This window comes from Athene noctua, chromosome 3, assembly GCF_965140245.1.
Source record: "Athene noctua chromosome 3, bAthNoc1.hap1.1, whole genome shotgun sequence".
Lineage (NCBI taxonomy): Eukaryota > Metazoa > Chordata > Aves > Strigiformes > Strigidae > Athene > Athene noctua.
This window is the reverse complement of record NC_134039.1, coordinates 26,957,211-26,984,497: the sequence shown is the minus strand read 5'-3', so window position 1 is coordinate 26,984,497 and position 27,287 is coordinate 26,957,211. Positions and strand designations below refer to the sequence as shown.

The window sequence follows — 27,287 nt, the reverse complement described above, 5'->3', positions numbered from 1 at the left end:
GTAAGGTCCACCCCTCGATCTCGAGCCCACCTGTATGTTGCATTTCTACCTTGGTGGCCCAAGGTCTCGTGGGCCCACCGAGCTATGAACAGTTAACCTTTGCCCTGCCAGTCCAAGTCCACCTGAGCCACTCTGATCTGAGCAGCTTGGTCTGCCTGCTGGTTGTGTCGATGTTCATCAGTGGCCCGACTCTTGGGTACATGGGCATCCACATGGCGCACCTTCACAACGAGGTTTTCCACACAGGCTGCAATGTCCTGCCATACTTCAGCAGCCCAGACGGTTTTACCCTTACGTTGCCAGTTGCTCTGCTTCCATTGCTGCAGCCATTTCCACAGGGTATTTGCCACCGCCCGTGAGTCAGAGTAGAGGTAGAGCCTTGGCCACTTTTCCTGCTCAGCAATATCCAAAGCAAGCTGGATGGCTTTCACCTCTGCAAACTGGCTCGATTCACCCTGTCCCTCAGCAGGTTCAGTGACCAATCGTGTGGGACTCCATACAGCAGCCATCCATTGTCGAAGTTTTCCCGCAATGCGACAAGACCCATCAGTGAACAGGGCATATCGCTTCTCCTCATCCGGCAGCTCGTTATATGGTGGGGCCTCCTTAGTACGTGTCACCGCCTGTTCTGGTGACATCCCGGAATCTTTGCTCTCTGGCCAGTTCGTAATCACCTGTAGTATCCCTTGGCGGCTGGGGTTCCCTATTCGAGCCCGTTGTGTTATCAATGCAACCCATTTACTCCACGTGGCATCTTTTGCATGATGCTTGGAGGAGGCCTTTCCTCTGAACATCCATCCCAGCACCGGCAGTCGGGGTGCCAGGAGGAGCTGTGTTTCAGCACTGACCATTTCTGAGGCAGACCTAATCCTTCGTACGCTGCCAGTATTTCCTTCTCAGTTGGTGTGTAATTAGCTTCAGAGCCTTTGTATCCCCGGCTCCAAAAGCCTAGAGTTCGGCCTGAGGTTTCCCCAGGTGCTCTCTGCCAGAGGCTCCAGGTAGGGCCATTCTCCCCGGGTGCGGTGTAGAGCATGTTCTTAACCTCCTACCCTTCCCGGACTGGCCCGAGGGCTACTGCTTGGGCAATCTCCCATTTAATCTGTTCAAAGGATTGTTGTTGCTCTGGGCCCCATTCAGAATCGTTCTTCCTACGGGTTACATGGTAGAAAGGGCTCACAATCAGGCTGTAGTTCGGGATGTGCACCATCCAGAACCCCACAGTGTCCAGGAAAGACTGAGTCTCCTTCTTAGAGGTTGGTGGGGCCATGGCTGTGATCTTGTTTATCACCTCCATTGGGATGTGGCGACACCCATCTTGCCATTTTATTCCTAGGAACTGAATTTCCCTTGCAGGCCCCTTAACTTTCTTTTGCTTAATGGCAAACCCGGCCTTCAGGAGGATTTCAATAATCTTCTTGTCTTTCTCAAAGACTTCGTTGGCTGTGTTCCCCCATACAATGATGTCATCAATATACTGCAGGGGTTCTGGAGCCCCACCTTTCTCCATTGCAGTATGGACCAGTCCATGGCAAATGGTGGAGCTGTGGTTCCACCCCTGGGACAATCGATTCCAGGTGTACTGGATGCCTCTCCAAGTGAATGCAAACTGTGGCCTGCACTCTGGTGCTATCGGAATGGAGAAGAACGCGTTAGCAATGTCAATCGTGCCACTTGGCTGCCTTTGACTCCAGTTCATACTGGAGCTCTAGCATGTCCGGCACTGCAGCAGTAATTGCTGGCGTAACTTCATTCAGGCCACGGTAGTCCACAGTTAGCCTCCATTCGCCATTAGGCTTTCTCACTGGCCATATAGGGCTGTTGAAGGGTGAGTGAGTTTTGCTGATCACCTTCTGGCTTTCTAGTTGACGCATCAGCTGATGGATGGGGACCAAGGAATCTCGGTTGGTGCGGTACTGCCGCCGGTGCAATGTCCTGGTAGCAATCGGCACTCGCTGCTCCTCAACCTTAAGCCGCCCCACCACTGAGGGATCCTCTGAGAGGCCGGGTAAGGTGGACAACTGTTCAGCCTCCTCCAGGGCAGCTACACCAAAAGCCCACCGGTACCCTTTTGGGTCTCTGAAGTACCCTCTCCTGAGACAGTCTATGCCCAGGATGCACGGGGCATCTGGGCCAGTCACAATGGGGTACTTATGCCAGTCCCTCCCAGTCAGGCTCACTTCAGCTTCCAATAGGGTCAGCTGTTGGGATCCCTCTGTCACTCTGGAGATGCAGATGGATTCAACCCCACTGTATCTCGATGGCATCAGGGTGCTCTGAGCACCAGTGCCCACCAAAGCCTTATACTCTTGTGGGTCTGAGGTGCCAGGCCATCGGATCCACACTGTCCAGTAAATCCGATTATCCCTTTCCTCCACCTGGCTGGAGGCATGGCCCCTCTAATCCTGCTCAGCATCACTCATTTCTTGCAAGAATGATTTACTGGTCCCCTCAGGAGGGTCAGACATAACGTTCACCATTCTGTTCTGCCTGGGGGATTTCTGACTGGACACTGGAGCTGCGCTCTTCTTGGAGGACTCCCCTTTTGTGATGGTCTTCCGTTTCAGCTGCTCTACTCATGCAGCTAGGGAAGCAGTGGTCTATCCATCCCATCTCGTCATGTTTTCTCCATGGTCACGGAGGAAAAACCACAGGGTGCCTCGTGGTGTGTGCCTTCTGCTGCCTTTCTCTTGGGTGGGGAAACGTTTACTTCTAATGGCTGAGACATCAGCCCGTGCAGGTGGAACGTAGGACATGTCCTCTTCCATTTTTTGGATCCTCTGAGACAGTTCCTCCACAGCTGAGACCAGGGAATGTTGAGATGAAGGGAGATTTCCCTCATAGTGCCGGAGCTTGCCAACCACTCCATCCACTGTTGGAGTGTGGGTGTCTGTCCACCAGGTCTCTATTGCCAGTGCTTTAGAGTGTGCTTCTGGTGCGCTCTTCAGGAACTTTCGCCACATCAGGTGTGTGCAAGGGGCCTGATCTGGGTCCATGGGTGAATGCTTATCATTCAGATCACCATAGATCATATCAAACACAGCCAGTTCCCTGACATTCTGAATGCCTTTCTCAATGCTGGTCCATTTGCCTAGCTGACATAGGATATCATCCTTGTAGGGGTGCCTCTCCCTTACACTGAGCAGGAGTCGCCTCCAAAGGCTGAGGGTTTGAGTCTGCTTCCCTATTTCCCTATCAATGCCAGCATCCTTGGCCAAAGATCCCAGCTGCTTGGCCTCTCTCCCCTCCATCTCAAAAGCACTGGCTCCATTGTCCCAGCATCAGAGCAGCCAGGTGCAAATCTGCTCGCCTCCCAGGCGGCTGAAATCTCTCCGCATATCTCGCAGGTCAGTCGGGGATAGAGATCAGACGATCACCTCTGGTCCTTCCTCCTGTTCCCCTGATGGGCCTGGCTCTTCCCCATCCTTCACTTTACAAACTGACTTTCTGGTATATTTTGTTTTCTGTATCGGGGCGACTGACACTGGCACTGGCTGGCTCTCTGGCTCAGTCACTGTGCTGGTGGAGGCGACTGAGAGTGGCTCAGTATCTGGACTGGGGGGACAGGCAGTTTCAGTGAGTTCACTCTCAGGTTCTGTAGCCTTTTTTTCCCCTTGAGGGCAGTGGGTGGTATTAAAGAGGACATGGTAGGCATGGGCAAGTCCCCAACACATTGCAGCGATTTGCATCTCCTGGGTTTTGCCAGCTTGGTAACACACCCTTTCTAAGCACTCCATCAGCTTATCAGGGCTCTGGATTTGTTCAGGAGTGAAATTCCAGAGCATTGGAGGTGCCCACTGACTCAGGCCTTTGCCCATCTTTTCCCACACCCCTTGCCACTCACTATTATCTGACCTCGGGGCAGGTTTCCAGGCACTGCTACTGTTAGAGAAGTGCTGCATGGCCAAAACCGAAATCAGGCAGACATTCAGAAAGCATTGTGCCACAATCACACTGGCCTGCAGGATCCAAGAATAATTGAAACTCCCCAAAGCCAAGAGGATCTCTTCCCCTGGCTCACCCATAGAGGGGGTGAGACCCCTAACAAAAGCCCAAACAGCAAACAGGTACCGGCCCACCCTCCCCCACAGCGATACAAAGGCATTATAAGCATTCAATAGCCCCTATAACAACATATGACCCTTTATACATTTTCCACTGATAACAAACGCCACCACAGGGATCATACACTGGATATAAGGATTAATCCAGCCCCACCACGCAAGGAAGTGGGCCAGCATTGCAAACGTTTTCTTATCAAACAAATACAAACAAAAAACTACACCCAACAGATTGCTCTATCACACTCTGGTCAGGGTCTGTCCCTTTTTATTCTTATTTCGAACCCACATTGGGTGTCAATTAAGGCTGTTGTGGTTTAAGCCCTGCCGGGACCGGAGAGCACGTTGCTGTTGCCCCTCCCCCACCCTCAGCCAGTCAGGCTGGAAGTGAGGCACAAACCCGGGTTAAAATAAGAAGAAATTTAATACAACAGTGTGATAAAACAATCTGAATAACAACAGTGGCAATGATAACAACAATAAACAGCAATAACAGTGAACAAGACAAACGATATACAGAGAAATACCGCAAAGTGGTCACGGAACAGCTTCCCACCACCAAGCCCACCAAAGAGCAAGTAAGAAGGTTCCTCCCCTGGACCTGAAGTCAGCATGATATGAATAACCCAGCTGGAGATCCCTTCCCCATCTCTCTGCTGGGGAAACCTAACCCTATCCTAGTTGAACCAGGACACAGGGGCAGGGGGGGGGTGGGTGCCTTCCTCTGCCGAGGTGGCGGCACGCGTGGGCTTGGGCAAAAGGCATCGGGAGCGGGGTGGGGTGCTCCAATGATTGTTCCCTTGAGCTTGAAAGGGGAGACTCGAGCGGCGGTGGTCAATCTGTTGATTTTTGCTCTTTAATTTCCTGCTGCACGGGTGCTGTGCATGAAGCGTCCCTGGGCACTACGCGTGAGGCGTCCCCACCCCTCCTTTTAGGAGCTGTCTTGGGGAACAGGGATCCCGTGAACACCATAGCAGTAGCGGAATCCTTATAACTAGAGCCTTCTGCCTCTGATGACAAGGCAGTGAAAGCAGAGGCGATGCTCTGCTGTTCTGCTTTCATCTCTTTCAGAGTCTCTAGGGTCAATCACATGGTGGAGTGTTTCCCACTGTTTTTGGAACCTGAACAAATATCATCCCACAGTGCTGCGCCAATTTTTTCCCAATCAACTAATTCAAAGGCTGCACTCTCTGTGGGGATTATCCCGTGCTGTCCAGCCCATGACAGCAACTTCCTCAGGTTTCCCTCGTCATAAAATAATCCCCTCTTAGAGATTATATGTTAGAGGAGCTCTGCCACTTCTTTGCGTGGCATGGATCCCCTCTCCCGCCCAGCCACTCACCTGATCAGGGTGAGATTCTCGACGATTGTGCATGCACGACTTCACAGGCACCGAGGCAACGCCTGCTTCGGCTGGCTTCCATCCCCTCTGGGCTGTCTGCTCTTGCTCAGGCGAGCACCGACAGAAGGATCCCTGTTCGGGCGCCAGTTGCTGACGCAGAAGTCCTGGACACAACTTATACAACCAATGTGATCAAGTTAATGCCATTTTATTAAAGGATACACAGCAATTTATAAACTACTATAAAACACATGCACAGCTACTTGATTGCTAATAGGCTAAAGCTACTTGTCCATGCGCCCTTTTGCCCTCTATCATTGGTCCCGGTGTGGTGTCCACGTGCTGCTCTCCTACGAGGCAAACATCTTGTTTTCCACAGTCCAGCTTCCTTATCTCTTTGCTATGCACAAAGTTTCTCAATCCCTTGGCCTTGCAGGTGTTCTTCACAACAGCCACAGCCTGTTGTTACAGTGAGGTCACTTGGTCTGGATCACTCATAATATGTCTGTTTTTTTCCAGCCATTCCACAGATACTCAAGGATATTTTCTTGCAAATGGGTGTGTTGAACTGAGCTGAACATTGTAAAGGTATCAGCTGTAATCTTATCATGTAGTACACATTCTTGATTGATTGTTTCCCAATATCTGGCAGAGATCTCTGAAACTGCCTTTAATCTACCTTCCATGGGGCAGAAGGCACCAGTTACATTTACTTAAAATGACCATAATTTTCCAATAACATCTTGGGCAGCAGTAAAGCTGATTTTAGTAATCTTGTTTGCAGTGAGCTAAAATCAGATTATCCACTGGGAAGATGGCAAATTTCAAGAACTATGGGTGAGAGAATTGACTGGGATTTTGAAGATCATGTAATAATTTAGGTTGGAATGGGACCTCAGGAGATTTTCTAGTTCAAAGCCTTAGTCAAAGCTGGGCCAACTCAGGGGCCAGGCCCACCTGAGTCTTGAACACCTGGATGGACATTCCCCAACCTCTTTGGACTCTTGTTCTGGTGCTCCCTAGCACTTTTTCCTAGCTTTTCTTGATGTAATTTATGTCTGTTGCCCATGATCCTTTCACTGTGTACTTCCAAGGAAGCATTTAACTCCATATTCTTTATAATCACCACCCAGCAGACAGTGGAAGACATACAATAAAACACACGTACCTCTACCCCCCCCAGTTTTTTCTTCTCCAGTCTGTCCAAACACAGCTCTCTCAGACGTGCAGGGATTAAGGTTGTAAGAATGGTATAATAAAATGAAGCCTGCCAGAATGCAGGCTATTAGGAAAATATGTATAGGTAAAGGATGCAGGCCCTACCCAGCAGAAGGTACATGAAGTCTCTCAGATTGGTATTTTTTGCTCTGGATAATTTGTAAAGAAAAGGAAGTAAAATGCTACTGAGCAGCAGAGCTTGGCTTGACAGTAATATTAAAAGACCAGAAGTTTGTTTTCTTGTTTATACCTATTGGAAGATGAGATTGAAGGCTGTAGAAAAAAATAACTTTTATATTAGTCTCCTCATTTGGAGAAATTGTAGAAGACTCTATAAAACTGTTTTTCTAATGGCTTCTCCTGGTACAATGATTTTCCTCAGCAGAAAATAGGTGTTGAGCCCTATCCAATAAAAATACTGTGTTACCATTGTAAATCCCTCTAAAAAGATTGTGGAAAAGTCATCTTCCTGGCACATCAGCCCAGATACACCATCCCGCTGCACACGTTTTCATCTTATAATTTTGTTGTCTTTTTCTTGCCAAGCACAAATGAATTATTTTCATTGCCACAGGTCCTTCATAGTAGCATACTTAATAACACCAATCCTGCCCTCTTTCCCACCTATTTCCCCTGCTGTATCATAGCCATGCTTACACCTGCCTTGCCCCAAGCTCTGATACAAGGCAACTAAAAAAACAGCCAAGGTGCTCCTTTGGCTTTCTAAAGATCATCTCTGAGTGTGGTAGAAGTTAGCATTTATAAAACAAATCAGTGCTTGGGCAGTGGAAGCAGAGTTAGATGAACCACTAATCTTTCACACTGAACAAAAAAATGGCTGCATAATTATTACTATGCGGTAGGAAGAAGCTGTTTCACTCTAAAACTTTGAAATGTATTTCCTTTACTTACCTTGAAATGTCATAGTTGACATAAACAACTGAGAAATTCTCCTGACCACTCCAGCTTGGAAAGGTCTCTTTCAATACTGCTTGCTTCAGGAGCTCCATCCCAATTCTCCTGCCTACAAGGGGAGAGAGGAAAGCACATGCCTTGCAGATTGGATTCAGCCATCTAAAGGTCCAGATTTACTACCAAGTAATTTAACCATCACTTTTAACATAGTTCTTGAAACACCCTGATTCTATGATACTTACCTAGATCTTCCAACCCCTTACACACCCATTTATAACTTCTATTAGCTTCATATACAAATAATTTACCTGAAGATCAAGATCATCTGTTAGGATCATGTCATCCCTGAGTTGTATTTTATACACTAGAACTCGTCAGGTTTCTGAAACTTCCTTCACTTCACTCACAATGTGGACAGCCTTGGGAAACACCTGATATCACCTTTACCTCAGATTGTCTCATACCTGTTGAATTAAAAAGTCAGTTAAGAAGTAGCAAGATGATTTCTATATGTAGTATTTACTTACAGAAGTGTGATATACACATCTAAAGTGCTGGTATGTCAAATGTGGAACTATCTGGATTGTTACTTGTGTACAGGAAGTTGTTTGAGGTTTAAGAACAATCTTTCTAAACATTTTCTTCCCATTTCTTTCAGAGTACATACATATTGCCACTGCACCTTATCCATTACATCATGCTGCAGATCTCTGACTTATTTCCTTATCTTCTCTCCTTACTTTAAGGAATCCCTAGTTTCTTGAACACTTCAATGCTACTTGTGCATTGATAATACACACAGACCCCTATCATCAACAAACTGAACATCTTTAAATCCCAAATTCCTTTTGTCTTCCTTCTTTCTGCTCCTCTCTGATGAAGACACTGCTTGTGGTGGTTTAGGCCCTGCTGGGACCCGAGACCACGCCACCGTTGTCCCTCCCCCACCCTCGGACCGGTCAGGGCAGGGAGTAAAATATAAACCCCGGGGTTGAGATAAGGAAAAAAATTTAATACAACAGTGTAACAAATAATAAACTGAACAACAACAACAACAACGACAGTAATAACAATGAACAGAGTAAGAGATACACCACATGGAGTACAGCAGTGAGGGTACTGACCACAAACACCACACGTGCCCCCAGCTCTTCCCACACCTGGCGCCTGGATCTGACATCAGCATGGTATTGAATAACCCAGCTAGAGCTCCCTCCCCACATTCTGGGGAAACTTAACCCTATCCTAGATGAACCAGAACACTACTAAAACTTTAATACTGAATAATGTCCTTCTTTCAGATATTCTTAGTGTGAGTTTCTTTGGCTTTTGGCCTCACAGCTGCTGAATACAAAGTATTTTTTTCTGCTCCAGACTTCAGTGTATTAAAAAAGCAAATAATTGAAATCAATAACTCAACATGGAAGTACCTTTTTATAAAATACATCTTTTATGAAGGAGAGGTACGTTATGATTCCCTGGGAATTCCTGCCTCCAAAGCAAATATGGGCTCTGACTGAAATAATTTAAAGCTTTCTTATGACTGTCAGTGAAGGTAACCATTGGTCACAGGTGGAATTTCTCTCAAGGCTCTTGTAGCAGGCAAGGAGCATGCAGGCAGGGTCTATTGCCTCAGCTTTCAAATGTCATATTAAGGGAAAAGACATGACATGCATCATGCTCTTCAAATATGAAAAATACCTTTGAGAGGTATTTGCCTGGTCTTACTACTAATGCAGGGATGCTCAAACTTCATTTGTTTGTTCAGCACTTGAAGGCCATGCTGAATGTCACAAAAACTGCTGGGCTCACACTAAGAAACACCAAGCTGAATGTGGGAATTAAGAACTGGTGGTTAGCAAAATGTAAACTGACCTTGACGTTAGAAGAATGACTGTGGAAAACTGAGGCAGCATTATGTAACACACTGTTGAGTGAAAAACAGCAGTAAAAAACACCACCTGCAGAGTGTGGTGAGCATGTAAGCAATAAACAGGCAAAACCTAAAGGTCAGTAGGATGTAAAAGTAAAAACAAATCTATGTAAACAAGTGGTAATAAATTGGGAACTTGCACATAGTGAGGCAGCATTTGCTCTTGACAATGCCTCCTCTGGTATGAGTGTGAGTTTGTCATTATTCTGCGCGTTGCCCTGATCCCGACTGGACCGAGACCGACAGCTGAAGTCTCATTTCTAAAGGCATCAGAGAACCTTAGGGAGCAACTTCTCCTGTGTCATAAAAAGATATGGAAATCAGTTTTGCTTTGGATGACTGACATTTGCCCTGCACTTCTCAACTCCTCAAAAGACTTTAAAACAATGCTTATACAGAGAAATAAGTGGACCTGATCCTTGCTTTCATCTCTAAGGCATAAACCCACATCTCACAAGTCCATTGTTTACTTGTCAGCATGTTCAATACATAAATGACAACAAATCCTTAGAACGACCCAGCCTTTGTTGAATTTGTGCCTTGTTAACCTTTATGAATAGAAAGAGTAAAGAAAATATACTCTGGAAATTGCTAATAGTCTGTTAAGGGGCAGAATTATGACAGACAGTTACTAGATTTTTTTAAAAGAATGGCACATGCAGCTGCTATCCCACATCAAATGGAGGAATGAGAATGTGCAGCTATATGGTTGTTCCAAAATGGTAAGTTTTTTTTCCCAATTATGTCTTATTATCTTCAATTAAATATTTGACTTTCAATCAGGTTTTTGACACTTTTAAAAAAGGAGCAATTTTATGACCATCTCATTCTGGTTCTAAGAAAGTAGATGATACAAGGAATGTAATAGAAATGCTGTTGGACTGTAGGACAATGCAATCACCAATTCAAGGATAAATTCATACCTGGGGTGCACAACAAGGAAGGAAATAAGTCACAGAAGAGACAAAGGGTGTTCCTGGTATGAAGTGACAAAAGGAATTTATTCTGTTTCAATTTTTAAAGAGCTTGTTTCTACATTGCATCTTTATTAAGATGTATTATTCTGTGTGTATTCTATATGCTGTGCATATTTATCATAAATTGACTTATGGGAGTGTTAGAATACGGTAGTCCAGCCCATTCTGAGTAATCCTCATTTTAAAATCAGGATTAGCCTCAAACTGCAAGGACAGCCAACACAGCAAGAAAGAATACAATGTCTTTAGCATCGTCTCTCCTTTGTCCCAGTGACCTGTTAACAATATTTGTGATGCAAATGTAATCATAAATGATGCATACCATGAATTGCAAAAAATCTGTATCCATTACTTCCCTCCATGAAACTGGGACAAGGGTGGATAGTCAAGAAGGTTTAGCCAATTATTTATTCCACGAAGTAGTCAGTGTGGGAGCAGATGCAGATTTCTGATTACTTGGATAGTACTTTGGCAGGCATTGGCTGTTGGTGAGAATGAGTGGTTCTTCTCCCCCACTCCACACCTTCCTCACACCCATGTCCTGGCTGGTTTATTTTACCATCTGTCCTACCTCCTGCACAGTGAACATGACAGAGCAGTCCCAGCCAAGGAGGAGCAGGTCTGTCCTCCTATAGAATAACACCATTTTTATATACGTACCCCCTAGTGTGATAGGTGGTAAACCGTCTGTTCATCAAATTCAGCGAACTGTAATATGAACTATTGCATATTGTGTAATACTAACAGCAAATGCTTAATTGAACTAACATGATAGTGTAAAAAAAAAAAAAAAAAAGGTGACAGGAAAGGGCGGGGGGGGGAGGGGGGGAACAACAAGAGAGGAAGCATCTGTAAGTCAGAAGATGTGGAGAATTGCAGGCACATAATTGAATAAAACAGGAGGATGTTCACGACCATGAATCTCATTATGCAAAGAGATTACTGGGCCTAGACTGATAAGAACTCTGGAAACTCAGAGGATCATCACATTCCAAGCGAGAGGTGAAACGTACACTGTGAGGAGGACCTACGGCCTTCCTCCCAGAAGACCATCCCCCACGATTTGAAGACCCCTGACCGTGGTTTTAACAACTTCTGCGCAAGCGTAAAGGACTGATAAGCTAATTACCATACGAAGCAGGAGTAGGCGGGTTCAACTAATGAATATGTATATGTGTATAATGACTATGTAATACTTTGTAGTATAAGATTGAAACAGAGTGCCCTGGAGGGTGTGGTCCGTTGTTGGAGCAGGAGACTCCCCGGCCGCCCAGCGCTGTTTTGCTTGTTGCCGCTTGCTAAATAAAGAAATTGGGAACTCTGACTCAGCCAAATTTAAGAAGTCAGTTTATAACACCTAGGATATACTGGATTTGTGAGTCCAAACGTTTTTCAACTAAATCAGCTGGTCAAATAAAATACAGTAGACCTCCCTACAAAACTTGCCTCCCTGTTACACACAAACCTTGGACTTAATCCAAACACTGACGCACGAGACTGGCTTAATCAGGTCACGTGAGAATGGAATGCAAGGCTAAATTCAAAGTGAACATGAAAATTACATGATAATCACACATTAATAGAGAAGGATGGCCTGGCAAGAGCTTGCAGCACCGAGTCTCTGAGTACAAAGCAAAACTATGAGCCACTGCGTGGTGGGACACAACCATGTTTATAAATTACAAATTACAGATTTACAAAAGCTGTGACAAATTATTTCCTTCTATTACACTTTCCTAGTATGGAAGTAAGGTTTCTTTGTTAAAAATTCTTGTATTCATCCTGATTTTCACTACCAATTACAGCCACACTCAGTTTCCTAGAAATAACAATACTGTTTCTCAAGACAACTTCAACTCTTCTCAGTGCTGCATTAGGAAATTGTTTATTAGGGACCTATGGTAACTTTACTCTGGATTTATCACTGAGGGGAGCAGCACATCCTTTTCTAACATGTCTGACTGTGATCATGGTACCTGCCTATGTACAAAACCATGCTAATTAATACGTAGCAAAAAGGTCTTACTAGTTTCCCAGATATTCCAGCATATAAAGACATTCCTGGATTTCTAATAAGTACCGTATTTTCTTGGACAATTTAATCCATAATCTGCCAGAAAACATATAAATACATTTTAGAAACCCACAAACCCTCCCCTCCACCAAAAAACCCCAAAGCCTACTCCCGTTTAGCAGTCTTCTAATTAATTCCAGTGTTGGAATTAATATTACCAGGTCAGACTCTAAATGATTGCAAATCCAAGATCTACATAGTACCTTATAACATACTGCTCTTCAGTGGATTTCTGAACTATAAGACAGACAAAATACATTATCAATATTGTCCTGATACCAGTTCTGTGAGGAATCCTTACAAAGTTACCCTAAACTAGCAAGAAAAAGTGGTTTCAGGGAAAAAACATTCTGAAAACATTGTGACAGATTTTGAAAATCCCCCTTTTAATTGGTTGTTCCATCTTTAGTTCTTAACACCTTTTTGGTTTCATCCATTTTAAGAAACTCAAAAATAAATAAATAAATAAAGGTAGCAATGTTATATTTTGTAGAACAGCCAGTTGGAGTCACAAATCTTAAACTTTTTCCAGAAAGTGTCCTAGCTTTTCCTGAAAACATGCCACTTTCTATCCTGACTATTAAAGGTCAATTAAAAATCAACATAAACCCAGAAAGACAGATTTTCTATCATTGAAGTACATAGATACTTACTAGATATTATCTAGCAGGATTGCTAGAAGCATTGATGCAGGTGAGGTACCTCATTCTCATTGCATTTCATTCCCATTGAGGAATAGCAAACAGCAATCTTAGACATGCAGTGCTTTGTAGTTAATATGTTCGTGTTTGGATCTTAAAGGTCTGCCAGATGAGAAGCTGAAAGAACAAACAACAACTAAACTGCCATGGCAGTAAAAGATGGTATAATTTCATATTGCTTTGTCAAACCAACAAGACTGATACTCTTGGTTTGTTTTGCACTCCAGGGCTGATATTCTTGGTTTCATCAAAGTCCCAAGCCTCTGGCAGATGCTAGGATTGATGGTACAAGGTTAGTCATATGACTGGGAGAGACAGAGGTAAGGAGATGGACATTGTAAGCTGCCTGATACCAGAGCTGCCAATTGCATTGTCGATAACAAGAGATGGCAGACAAATTGCTTTGATTTTATCTTCAGTAACTGAGCACACACCAAGCAATTCCTTGATGTAAATCATTCTCTTAATTATTTCGTCTTCTCAGAGATAGTATAATCAAGTAAGATAAGTAGAGGAAAAAGATTAAAAACTCCTTTGTTTCAGTCTGTGTACTTGTCTCAGCCTAATGAAGCACTCTACTTACCAGTCTGTAGATACCACATTTGGTTTCTCCTTTGTGAACAGTCTGCAAAAACTTTAAATAAAATAAAGATTACAGCCGAAATCTGCCTAAGAAAGCTTCTCATGAAAAAAAAAAAAAAAAAAAAGTCACTAACATTGTCTTGTACAAGTTTAACCCAGCAAAAACCATACAATCTTAAGCTGACCAACCTCTGAAATAGAATAGAGTATCTCTGAAAAAGAATTTTGTCTTTGTCTTGCCTTGGTCCTGCACAAAACTCTCCACTTGCAGCCCACAGAAGAATTTCTTTCACTGCCAAAAATTCAGAAAACAAACCTCAGTAGTTAACAAATACAAGACAAACAGCTCTCAAACATGATAGCAAATATAGTGTCTACCCAACCTGAAGTCCAGAAAGAGTACCTTGGTTTCATATATATCTCTGCTATTATCACGGAACTGGGACTGGATTTCTCAGTTTCTCCCTTGCTCCATTGTTCCTAGTTACTCTGGAGCATGCTCAAGAACAGGTGGGCTTTCTGCAGCTCACTCAACAATGTCAAAGCAAAAAAGGCTCAATAGCTTTAAGTTTTTAACCTTCCTATACACTTTCATATGGAAAATCACCTCTGAGGGAAAAGGAATACAAAATTTATATAGTAGATAGGAAAGATATATTGACAGGAATGCTTAAAGAAACCAGTAAATGATACAGACAGGAGTCTGGAAAATGACATAAAGCAAGCGACCTCCTCTTCTCCACAACCACTGGAAATACCCATGGAAAGAGACCAACTCCAGTAAGTTCCTGTTCATTGTTCCCCCATTCAGTGTGGAAAGCAATGCTATCCACTTCCCAGTTCATGAGGCAGCAGGCAATCTGGCTCAATGAAATCTTCAAACAGAATCCATAGGAGGCAGTGCATACTCCTGCCCCCACAGGTTATATTTGTGAGTAGGTCTGGGACCCATCCAATCTTTTGAAGGCTTTGCAAAGGGACTGTGTTATCACAGCTTTTCCTGAGTGTGCCTTGCCTACTGATGCCCTTCATAAAGACTTTGAAAGCCTTGGAGCAGAGTTGCCAGAGAACTATTAATCTGTGCCAGGCTGCAAAATAAATATCATAGCTGCAATGCCTACAAAGAATCTGTTAACAATGGGTAAGTGTGTTGAGAGGCAGTTGACTGATGAGCTGATGGAAAATTATGGATCCACTGAGTTCACACTGTTGACCTCTGTAATCCTAGCACCTGAGCTGGGATTACTAGGTTCATTTTTATCAAAGTCCAGCTAGCAAAAAAAAAAAAAAAAAAAAAATCAGTCTTCTTGTTCTAGCTCTGCACTGTACACTGCCATCACAGCTAAGAATTGTAAGGGTGCTCATAAGCTGCTCCCCAGGAGACAGGGGAAGAGTAAGAAACATCGATATCTTAACCAGGAATGAAGCAGCATTATTTGTCTGTGATCTGCCCAGATCCAGATATGAGTCCATCATTTGCATAGGTGTATTCTAAGCTTTCTTCTCTGCTTTTCTTCCAGTCATTTGGCTCACTCTTTAGTCCCTTGTACAACCATTCAGTTACTTTCATGGAGCTGATCGCAGGATGAGGCACTCTCTCAACCTATGCAGGACCTACGCTGGTTTTGTGTAAATTGCAGCCCTGTAAGAAGTCACCATAGATTCCTAGAAGGTGGATGCAGTTATCTCACTCAAAAAACCCTGATCCCTTTGGTTCATCAAAAGATAGGAAATATCCCTCTGAGAATCTTCCTCCATGGGTGGAGCCTCTTTTTACTATCCAGAAAAATGTGATTTTGGTCTGCTAAGCCAAAGATATCAAACTCTCCCTTTGATGTGCCACTTGAAAGACTTCTGCTCTGCACAGAACTCTCAGCAATTCAATAATGTAAAGAAATACATAAATCCAAGAAAACACAGTGGCAGCTGAAAAGCTCTGAAGCAATATAGCAAACCCCAGAAAACCCACTGCAAGGTCTTTTGCTCCATATGACCAGGATTTTAATCAGAAACAGAGAAGTTAAGAGCCATGTGAACAAACTTCAGACACTGTGTAAGGGTCATCTGTAGACAGCCAACTTAAGATGGTGTAAAGCTGACCTCCACTACATGTGTTATCTATAGAGTACTAGCATAAAGGGGTTTAAAATACATTTTAGGAGTAAAGTTGACACCCATCAAGCTGGAATAAGTTCAGACATTCTATCCACGGTCTTTGATTTGAGCCTTCTGGCACACTTAAAATGCTACTTCAGACATTCACATATCTCCAGCCCTCATACCCTTCTCCTTTTCATTCCACCATCTCTCACATCTTTCAGTGTGACCTAAGTCGTTCAAAAAGTTAGTATCATAAGGGTTAATATATAGACATTGTGATGGTTTGACTCTGGCTAAATGCCAGGTATCCACCAAGTTGCTCTATCACTTCCCCCCCGTCCCCTTCCCTTTGTTTTCTCAACAGGGTAAAGAGGGGAAAGAAGATAAACTAACCCTTGTGGGTGAAACAAAAGCAGTTTTAATATAAGCAAAGCGAAGCAAAAGTCCGCGCGTGGAAGCAAAAGCAAACAGATTTATTCTCTACTTCCCATGGACAGGCGATGTCGGGCCTTCTCAGGAAGCAGGGCTCCAATACGCGTAGTGGTTGCCTCGGAGGACCAAGGGTGACCCCACCCCTTTCCTCCTTTCTCCCAGCTTTATACTGAGCAGACGTCATATGGTCTGGAATATCCCTTTGGTCGGTTTGGGTCAGCTGTCCTGGCTGTGTCCCCTCCCAAGATCTTTCCCACCCCGTCCCACTGCAGGGGGAAATGTCAGAAAGAGCCTTGGTGCTGTGTAAGCACTGCTCAGCAGCAGCCACAACACCAGGGTGCTACCAACACCCTGCAGCTCCCAGCATAAACCACAGCACCGTGAGGGCTGCTATAGGGGAAAACCAATTCCAGTTCAGCCAGACCCAGTACAGTCTCCACCCCTTATTCCATACCATTTTCGTTATGCCCAGGTCCCACATAATATTCATTTATCCATTCCATAAGCTTTCTTCACTCCTTCAGATGTTCAGTGACTTGGCTTCCAGCTGTCAAGATAGATGTTCAGGAGAGAAGTATGCTTGACCGTTGGACTCCAGCACCGGTTAGGTTTGGGTCGTCATTGCACGTATCTGGTTCACTCTTCGTCGTTCCTACTTCCTCCATCGCTTCCTGCAACATACAGCTCATCCCACAGATTACTTTCCCCCCAAGGTTAAATGTCCTTGAGACACACACTGAGTAGTCCCATCCTCCCGCATTACCCACCAAGTACATCCAGGTCCCTGAGCAAAGACAATCCCACGAGTGGGCTTGCCTTTTCCCAAGGGAGGAGCAATCCACACTGCCTTCCCCAGCTATTTTCCTGTGTGTAATGCAGGGACCTTATCTCCTCCCACAGTATGAAGGGGGTTTGTTTGGGCAGGACCAGGACGGTTAACAGATCCTCTGGTATTAATTAGCCAAGTGGCTTCTGCTAAATTTGTATCCCAGTGCTTCCATCCCCCATTGTCCAATGCTCTCAACATAGTCTTCAACAGTCCATTATATCTTTCAATCTTTCCAGATGCTTGTGGGTAATAAGGGATGTGATACACCCACTCAATGCCATGTTTCTTTGCCCAGGAGTTTATAAGATTATTTCGAAAATGGGTCCCATTGTCTGATTCGATTCTTTCAGGAGTACCATGCCGCCATAAAATTTGCCTTTCAAGACATAAGATGGTATTTTGGGCAGTGGCATGATTTACAGGGTACGTTTCTAACCAACCTGTAGTTGCTTCTACCATGGTGAGTATGTAGCGCTTGCCTTGGCGTGTTCGTGGCAGTGGTCCAATATAGTCAATCTGCCAGGCCTCACCGTACTGAAAACTCAGCCATCGTCCTCTGTTCCAGGGAGACTTTACTCGTGTGGCTCGCTTGATGTTTCACATTCGTGAGTGACCTGTGAGATGGCCTCCATGGTCAGGTCCACCCCTCGGTCACGAACCCATCTGTATGTTGCATCTCTGCCAAGATGCCCTGATGTTTCATGGGCCCATCGAGCTACAAACAGCTCACCCTTACGCTCCCAGTCCAGGTCCAGCCGAGCTACTTCAATTTTGGCAGCTTTGTCTGCTTGCTCATTGTTTTGATGTTCTTCAGTGGCACGCCTTTTGGGCACACGAGCATCTACATGACGTACCTTTAGAGCCATGTTTTCCACTCGGGCAGCGATGTCTTGCCACAATGCAGCAGCCCAGATGGGTTTACCTCTGCGCTGCCAATTGGTCTTCTTCCACTCCTGTAGCCACCCCCACAGGGCGTTAGCCACCATCCAGGAGTCCGTGTAGAGATACAGTACTGGCCACTTCTCCCGTTCAGCAATCTTTAGGGCTAGTTGGATCGCTTTTACTTCTGCAAACTGACTTGACTCTCCTTCTCCTTCAGTGGCCTCAATGACTTGTCTTGTGGGACTCCACACAGCACCTTTCCACTTCCGATGGCTTCCTACCACACGACGGGATCCATCAGTAAAGAGAGCATAACGCCTCTCATCTTCTGGTAACTCGTTATATGGCGGTGCCTCTTGGGCACGAGCCACCTCCTCAGGCAATGCTCCAAAATCTCTACCTTCTGGCCAGTCCGTGATCTCTTCCAGGATCCCTGGATGGTTGGGTTTCCCCAGTCGAGCCCGTTGCGTGATTAACGCGACCCATTTACTCCAGGTAGCACTGGTTGCATGGTGTGTGGAAGGGATGTTTCCTTTGAACATCCAATGTAATACAGGCAACCGTGGTGCCAAGAGGAGCTGTGCTTCTGTACCAACAACTTCTGAAGCAGCTCGAATACCCTCATATGCTGCCAGTATCTCCTTTTCAGTCGGAGTGTAGTGGGCTTCTGATCCTCGATATCCCCAGCTCCAAAATCCTAATGGTCGACCTCGAGTTTCACCTGGTATCTTCTGCCAGAGGCTCCATGTGAGTCCGTGCTCCCCAGTTGATGTGTAAAGTATATTTTGCACAGCTGGTCCTGTCCGAACAGGCCCAAGAGCTACCGCCCGAGCTATCTCTTGTTTGATGTGCTCAAAGGCTTGTTGCTGCTCAGGACCCCACTGAAAATTGTTCTTCTTTCGGGTAACTTGATAGAGAGGGCTCACAAGCTGACTGTAACCTGGAATATGCATCCTCCAAAATCCCACAAGTCCTAGGAAAGCTTGTGTTTCCTTCTTGTTGGTCCGTGGAGACATAGTTGCTATCTTGTTGACAACATCCAATGGCACATGACGGCGTCCATCTTGCCATTTTATTCCCAAGAACTGAATTTCTTGTGCTGGTCCCTTGACCTTGCTTTTCTTTATGGCAAACCCAGCTCTCCGAAGAATCTCAATTACTCTTTGTCCTTTCTTGAACACTTCTTCTGCCTCATTGCCCCACACAATGATGTCATCAATGTATTGTAGATGTTCAGGTGCATCATCCTTTTCCAGTGCAGTTTGAATTAGTCCATGACAAATAGTGGGGCTGTGCTTCCACCCCTGGGGCAGTCGATTCCAGGTATACTGGACAGCCCTCCACGTGAAAGCAAACTGTGGCCGGCACTCTTCTGCCAAAGGAATTGAAAAGAATGCATTGGCAATATCGATTGTGGCGTACCACTTGGCTGCCTTTGACTCCAGTTCATACTGGAGCTCTAACATATCTGGTACAGCAGCACTCAGTGGTGGCGTCACTTCATTCAGGCCACGATAGTCTACTGCTAACCTCCACCCTCCGTCAGACTTTTGCACTGGCCATATTGGGCTATTAAAAGGCGAATGTGTCTTACTGATGACACCTTGGTTCTCCAGTTGATGAGAATCAATTCTTGGATGGGAGCCAGAGAGTCTCGGTTTGTACGATACTGCCGTCGGTGCACGGTCCTCATAGCAATTGGCACCTGTTGTTCTTCAACTTGCAACAGTGCCACAACAAAAGGATCTTCTGAGAGGCCACGCAGATTAGACAACTGTTTTACCTTTTCTGTATTCACACTGGCCACACCAGAAGCCCATCGGTATCCTTTTGGGTCTTTGAAGTATCCCCTCTTGAGATAGTCAATGCCCAAGATGCAAGGGGCTTCTGGGCCAGTTACAATGGGATGTTTTTCCTACTTGTCCCCAGTCAAGCTAACCTCGACCTCCAATACTGATAGTTCTTGACAGCCCCCTGTCACTCCTGAGATCCAAATAGGTTCTGCCCCTCTATAACTTGATGGCATTAGTGTACACTGTGCTCCGGTGTCAATTAAAGCCTGGTACTTCTGTGGATTTGATGTGCCAGGCCATCGAATCCACACTGTCCAATATACCCGATCATCCCTTTCCTCCTCCTGGCTGGAGGCAGGGGCCCTCCTTTCCCGTTCTTGGTCGGAGTATTCACTGTCTGACTCTTGCCGTGCCAGGCCGGAGGTTCCTTCTTCAGGGTCAAGGGAGGTGATCTCAGTCTTTCTGTATCTGGGAGATCGCTGGTTACATTCTTGTGGTTTTACACCAGTTACATTAACAACCTTCTTGGATGTCTTCTTCTTGGCAGGGGTCTTTCCTCGCAATTCATGTACACGTGCTTCCAACTTAAAGGTGGGTTGACCATCCCACTTCCTCATGTCCTCCCCCTGGTCGCGCAGGAAGAACCAGAGTTCGCCACGTGTCATGCGCCTTGGCTTCCCTTTCCCCCTGACTGGGACAGAAGAGAAATGATTTCTTGGGGAGCTCCTAACATCCAGGGCACTCACCCATAGAGATGAGGAGGTACCAAGACTCTCTTCAAAGTTCTGAAGCCAGGAAGAGACTGCCTCCACAGTTGGCGTACATCTTAGTCCTTCTCCTGCATCCATTTCTGGGTAGTACATCGCGGCCAAGCCGGCAGAATACGAGGATGCCGCACCTTTAATCACCTTCCTCCACATGGCCCGTGTGCATGGGACATCCTCTGGATTTTTAGGGGCTTCATCATTATCTGGATCACCATAGGTGACTTCCATCACTGCTAATTCTCTCAGGTACTGGACACCTTCATCTGCAGTAGTCCACTTCCCTGGGGTGTTGTCCATAAGATCTTCCTTGAAAGGATACCTTGCTTTAACACTTGAAAGGAGCCGTCTCCACAGACTGCAAATTGCTGTCTCTTTTCCAATTCCCCTTTCAATTCCTCGATTTCTGGCAAGGGAACCCAGCTGTTGGGCTTCCTTACCTTCCAGTTGTTGAGCATCTGCCCCCTTATCCCAGCATCGCAGCAGCCAGGCAGCGATCCGCTCACCCGGCTGACGGCAATAGTCTTTCCGCAGATCTCGCAGTTCTGATGACGTCAGGGACCGGGTAGTTTCTGCCTCCTGTTTCAGTTCTGTTATTCCCTCTTCTGATACCTTTGCTGAAGGACCAGCTTCTTCCTCTTCTTTCTCCTCCCTTATTAATCGAGGGTATGGGCCTGTTGTTCTCCTTGTCCATTGTTTCTTTTTTACTACTGGGGCAATCTCTGTTGCTGTTGTTATTGCTTGAGTTCCCATGTCAACCACAGTCCTTTGAGAGTGCTCAACTGCAGCTTGGTAAGCACAGGCCAGGCCCCAGTAAAGTGCTAGAAGTTGCTGATTCTCATTGGGATAGGCAAGACACATCTCTGTCAGGTGATGTGTCAATTTTGTGGGGTTGCTTGCCTGTTCAGGGGTGAGATCCCAGGCTACAGGAGGTGATAACCATCCTAGGAATCTGCCCAACTCCTTCCACTCTCCCTTCCACCCAGGAACAGGCCGCCTCAGAGCACATTTTGGCACCGATTCACTCAAAATTTGCGTTCTCTTACACCAAAAGCATACCGAGCTCCACACAACCCACAACAGGCGAACAGCATTAATAAAGATTATCAATGAGCTAACATAAGGATGACTAAGTACCTCGGGAGCCTGCAAAATAAAACCACTCATGATGTTCCCGATTCCTTGCAGCATGTTCCCAAGCTTAACAAAATAAAGATTAGCAGTGCAATAAACAAGCCCGTGACCAGCACAAGAGCTTGTTGCTTAATAACTACTATAGCTACAGCACATTTAATATAAAACTGCCGTTGTTTTGCCCCACGTTGGGCGCCAGAATAGACTGTGATGGTTTGACTCTGGCTAAATGCCAGGTAACCACCAAGTCTCTCTATCACTTCACCCCCCCTTTCCCCTTGTTTTCTCAACAGGGTAAAGAGGGGAAAGAAGATAAACGAACCCTTGTGGGTGAAACAAAAGCAGTTTTAATATAAGCAAAGCGAAGCAAAGGTCCACGCATGGAAGCAAAAGCAAACAGATTTATTCTCTACTTCCCATGAAGAGGCGATGTCAGGCCTTCTCAGGAAGCAGGGCTCCAATACGCGTAGTGGTTGCCTCGGAGGACCAAGGGTGACCCCATCCCCTTCCTCCTTTCTCCCAGCTTTATACTGAGCAGACGTCATATGGTCTGGAATATCCCTTTGGTCGGTTTGGGTCAGCTGTCCTGGCTGTGTCCCCTCCCAAGATCTTTCCCACCCCGTCCCACTGCAGGGGGAAATGTCAGAAAGAGCCTTGGTGCTGTGTAAGCACTGCTCAGCAGCAGCCACAACACCAGGGTGCTACCAACACCCTGCAGCTCCCAGCATAAAACAGCACCGTGAGGGCTGCTATAGGGGAAAACCAATTCCAGTTCAGCCAGACCCAGTACAAACCAAAAGAAGTTGATTATCTCATTACTTCTGAAGAGGTAACCAAGGAAATTTCAGAAAGCAACATTAACAATCCCAACATTAGGACACAAAAGAAGTTCATTGTGTCAGCATAACAGTGCTTGTTTCACCATGAGAAAAAGAATATTAGTTACCTTCTTTTCCACAGGAGCTCTAAGATACTTTTGACTGGTTAGTCTAAGTCTTGCAGATGAAATATAATAATATTGTGGAACAACCATGTCTCTTGGGCAACATGATACTACCCCTTTCTGTAGGTTAAATACCTTTCTGGATGACAATGTTCCATTTATCTTAAAGGCTTCTGTTTCAGTCTGTGCCAATGTTAGAGAATGAAGTTGAGTAGTTTATTCAAAACCCACTAAATGTTGCTGCCATGCCATGTCTGAGCATCATAAACAGACCTGCCATCTTGCAAATACTGCACTGGACCACTATAACTAGCGCTCTGTATGCCTTCACATGAGGGGAAAGGAAAAGTGAGATTGCACAGCGCATACTGCAACAGCAGACACCACGCCATCAAAAAATTGAGACTAGAAAGGTGCCTGTAGTTTGAAGGAAAGCTCAGAGCTTTTTAGATCTTGCTGGTTTTGTGGTTACCTACAGTTGTGGGTGTGATAAGTGATCAAGGGTAATTTGCAGATCAAGTGGGGTTTTTAATAAAATGAATGATCTTGCTGCAACAGATCTGAGAATGGCCTGTCTGTCTGGCAAGAGAAAAAGGACTTAAGTGCGAGGTTGCAGGATGTACTGTCTCAAGGCAACTGTTAAACTGCAATCTTATATTACCATGACAACTGTTCAACTTTTGTCTTTGTTTAGTTTAGACCTTAGTGTAAAAGAGATTAGTTTTGTAATTTACAACTTCACAGCTCCTTGCTAACAAATGCACAACCCCCATTGTTATGTGACTGAAAGCCTAACTATTTGTTCAAACCAACAAACCGACCTTGAAGCTAGCGCCAGTCTTAAAGACGTTATAATAACAAAAAGAAGCTGAGAGGCGTGCTGAAGATGTCGAAACCGACCTCCGTGAGGATAAAAAGGCTGTGTTACTTGTCGGAATTAGCGAGCCTTGGGTATAGCTGCGACTCCCCGGCCGCCCAGCACGCTGTTTTTGCTTTCCTACCTTAATAAATGTTTAGTGAATTTAATTCAGACTCTTAGTAATTTTAATTCAACTGTAACATAGGTGTTCTCAGCTGTCTTACAACAATTTTTATTCACACTTCAGGATGGGATGGGTTTACAGCCCCTTTCTCCCTAAATGCAGCAGGTGGGTAGAAGCACAGAATTTCAGGCATGTAGCCCACATCGGTGTTTCTTCTTGTTAGGTCTATACTCCAAGCTAATGCTGTATTCCAGAATATATGATGTTTTCTAACCTATTACATTTTAATTAAAGAAAAATGTGAGCAGCCTTTTCTCAGTTTTGGTCACTGGCTCTTTTTAACAGGAAAAGAGGACTTAGAGTGATCTGATCCTGTCCATGTGAGTTTAAGAATTAGTGATGCCACTCACTTAGACCTTTTGGCACAGTAATGTATTCTTTTGTGCTTCAAAATGTTGTTTTTTCCCCAGGATTATATTTATGACCTCAGAATGCATTGCAGGCATCAATAGAAAAAGTTAGGCAATGGTTAACAATGGATATGAGTTTATTCAAATCATAATGAACATTTGAGGAATGTATAGTTCAGCCATTGCAGGAAATGGCAATTCCAGAAAATTTTGATTTCCCAAGTCTTATAGTCACATCTCAGGACTACACTTGACTGTAGGAGGAGATTAGTATCAGAAAGATGCCAGCGATTCTAGAACTCATTTGTAGTTGTGCCAGTTTTGATTAAAAGCTGTTGGAAATCAAAGAGTCTTTGGCAAAGTTAAATGTGTGAATCAGCATTAAATCAGTATGAAATTCCACAAATTAATCTTCAAGCAGTGTGCAAAACTTCTGTCTTCATCCTTTCCCGTGAAACCTCTTCTTTTACTTCTTTTCGTCAGGCTCCAGTTCTCCCTGCTGCACTCCACTCTTGGCTTCTCTGAGGTAAGTTGATGGTTTCAGTGCCTAGGAAAGGTAGATGAGCCCTTCAGAGATAAAAGAAATTAATCTCAACTTGTTGCCGGACAATTGTTGGTCTGTCTCAGGGATATCATCTGCCACCACTCTTTCTGCTTAGAAATAGTATATTCTCTGCTTTTCTCTTTCTTTCCAGTAAGAGGAAATATACCTTAGAGTGTTGCGTTTTTTTCCTCATCAGGGGCTCAAATTTTATAGACTTATTACCATGTAATATTAATTGAAACAAAGAGAAATGTCTGTCTGGGTCTGCATGACCTAGCAAGCGATCATAGTTGATTCTGTTCAATTCTGTATCCAGCAGCACAAAAGCAGCCATGGGACTAGCACTTCTAACTGTTTCTGACAGCCAGCCTGAATTCACAGCTGGATTGAGTAGGCATAGCAGTTGGAGTGAACACAAAGTCAGGCTTAAGCTCAGTTTCATTAGCTTGAATCATTTCGGCCAAATATCATAAAAAGGAGAGTCAAAAACAGGGAATAAAAGAAACACCATGCCACTGCTTAGATCATTCACTGTAGACTGAGAAATGGTCAGTGTGACTCTTCAGCAGCTCAGCCCAAGCTACATCTTTACATGAAGGTAGGGGGACACTAACCCATTTATCCTTTACATGCTTTAGAAATGGCTTCTAAGACATTTTGTTCCATAACCTTCTCAGGGACTGAGGTGAGATTTCTATGGATCATCCTCCTTGACCTTGTTGAAGACAGGTGTGATTTCCAGTCATGAGCAATCTCTCTTAAGTGCCATGACTTTTTGAAGGTGATATACAGCAGCTTCACAATGAGATCGGCCAGGCAGAACTTTCAGCACCTCCAGATGCTCTGTCTGGTCCCATGGATTTGTGTATGTCCAAGTGGGTTGAGTGTTCCTGAACTCTGTCTTCCTCTGCTGTGGGTGATGCCTCACTCCCACAGATTCTGCTAGGAGCATAGCAATCCAGGAGGCCAGAGGACAAGTCTTGCTAGTAAAAATGGCCTTTTCTATGCCTCTTGTCACTAGTCCCCTGGCCCACTGAGCAATCAGCCCTTATTCTTCTTAGCCTTCCTTTTGCTACTGATGTACTTACAGAGACCTTTCCTGTTGCCCTTCACCTCCCAAACTAATTTAAGCTCCAACTGAACTTTGGCTTTCCTGACTTCATTCCTACATGTGCAAGGAATATCTTCATGTTCCTTCCAAGTAGCTGGTCTGAGTTTCCATCTTCTGTATGCTTCCTTTTTGTGTTCTGAGTTCAGAGCTCCATGTTCTTTCATGCTGGCCTTCTGCTGTTACTGTAGAGAGAGACAAAGCGACACACACACACTCACATGGGTGAATAAGCGGCTAGAGTTTTTTATTACTAAAAGCATGCATTTTTATATATTTCAGGTGCCAGAGTGTCACAATATAGTTGGTCAAAAAGTTGTTTCTAACACTCTCATTTGATAACCTTTACCAGTTTCCTCCCTGCTTACTTCATCCTGCTGTGTAGTCTGCAGCTCCTTGCAAAGTTATTTGCTTGAAGCAAAGCTTCCCTTTCTCAGGGGTGATTCACGGAAAAAAAGACTCTACAACTCGAATAGAGATATAAAGCAGGTATGTTTACTCCGGTCGGCGTGCAAGGGGATTTCTCCACAAAGCTTGCACACGCACCATATATTTACCAAAACTGATAGAGTGTAGATAGTAGATATCCATATTCATTGGGTTACATAACACAAATATACATATGCATGAGTAGGGCTGGGTTAGTTAGAAAGCATGGTGTCAGCAGTTTAAGTTATCGTTGCACCTGCGCATTGCCTCCTGGTGGTCGTCTTTGGGGGTCTTTGGGAGGAAGGCTCGTAGTCTTTCTCACCCTGTTTTTTCCACGGAGCATGTGCAGATTCTCTTGGCCAATTTCTTGAATAACAAAAGTGTTTTCCAGCTGATTTATTTTTCTATCTTATCTAAGAGAACCAATAGAACTTCTACCATTCGTCCATGGCTATCTTTACTCATTAGCAAAATTCCAACTAAGAGTCACCTGTTACTCAAGGACAAAAGCATACTATTTTGCTGAACATTGTAATCCTTGGTAGATTTTCACAGTGAACTGCTTTGTTTTGATGAACAGTAGTCCTTGGTAAAATTCCACAGAACAGTCTGGGCAAGCAGGATTCTTAGCAATATTTAAAAATTACTATATCTTGCTATGAATAAGTAAATAAGTTGCTAAGCAGTTTTCTATAAGTAAATAAGTAAATAAATCTCAAAAGAAGTAATCATTTCTCTGTATCAATTCAAAGGGACCCAAAGATACTCCCTCAGAATTCTTGGATAAACTGCGGGATACCATGAGGTGGCACATACCCTTAGATCCAAGATCAGAGGTGGGAATACAACAGTTAGTGTCGTTATTTATAAGACAATCAGCACGGGATATTCGAAAGAAGTTTCAAAAGCTGGAGCCGCCAGAGAATAGGGATTTGGAGACCTTGTTAAATGTAGCATGGAGAGTATTTAACAATAGGGAGGAAGACAGGAGGAAGGAAAAGAGGGCATTAGTGGCATCACAACCAGAAAGCAGGAGATTTAAGAGTGTAAGACCCAAGCAGCCTTTGGGAAGGGACCAGTGTTCATGGTGTAAGCAAAAAGGACACTGGCAAAATGAGTGCCCAGAGAAGCAGAGG

At 44.7% G+C, this 27,287-nt stretch overlaps 1 protein-coding gene across 1 annotated transcript in view; it reads right to left on the bottom strand.

The window, feature by feature from the left end:
• LOC141958379 (BPI fold-containing family C protein-like) overlaps positions 1–13,820 on the bottom strand; it is a 36,510-nt gene extending 22,690 nt beyond the window's left edge. The window contains 3 exon segments of the mRNA XM_074901165.1: positions 7,531–7,642; positions 10,593–10,718; positions 13,802–13,820. Of these exon segments, the coding sequence (XP_074757266.1) occupies positions 7,531–7,642; positions 10,593–10,718; positions 13,802–13,820 (257 nt within the window).
• Positions 13,821–27,287: the final 13,467 nt, after the last annotated feature.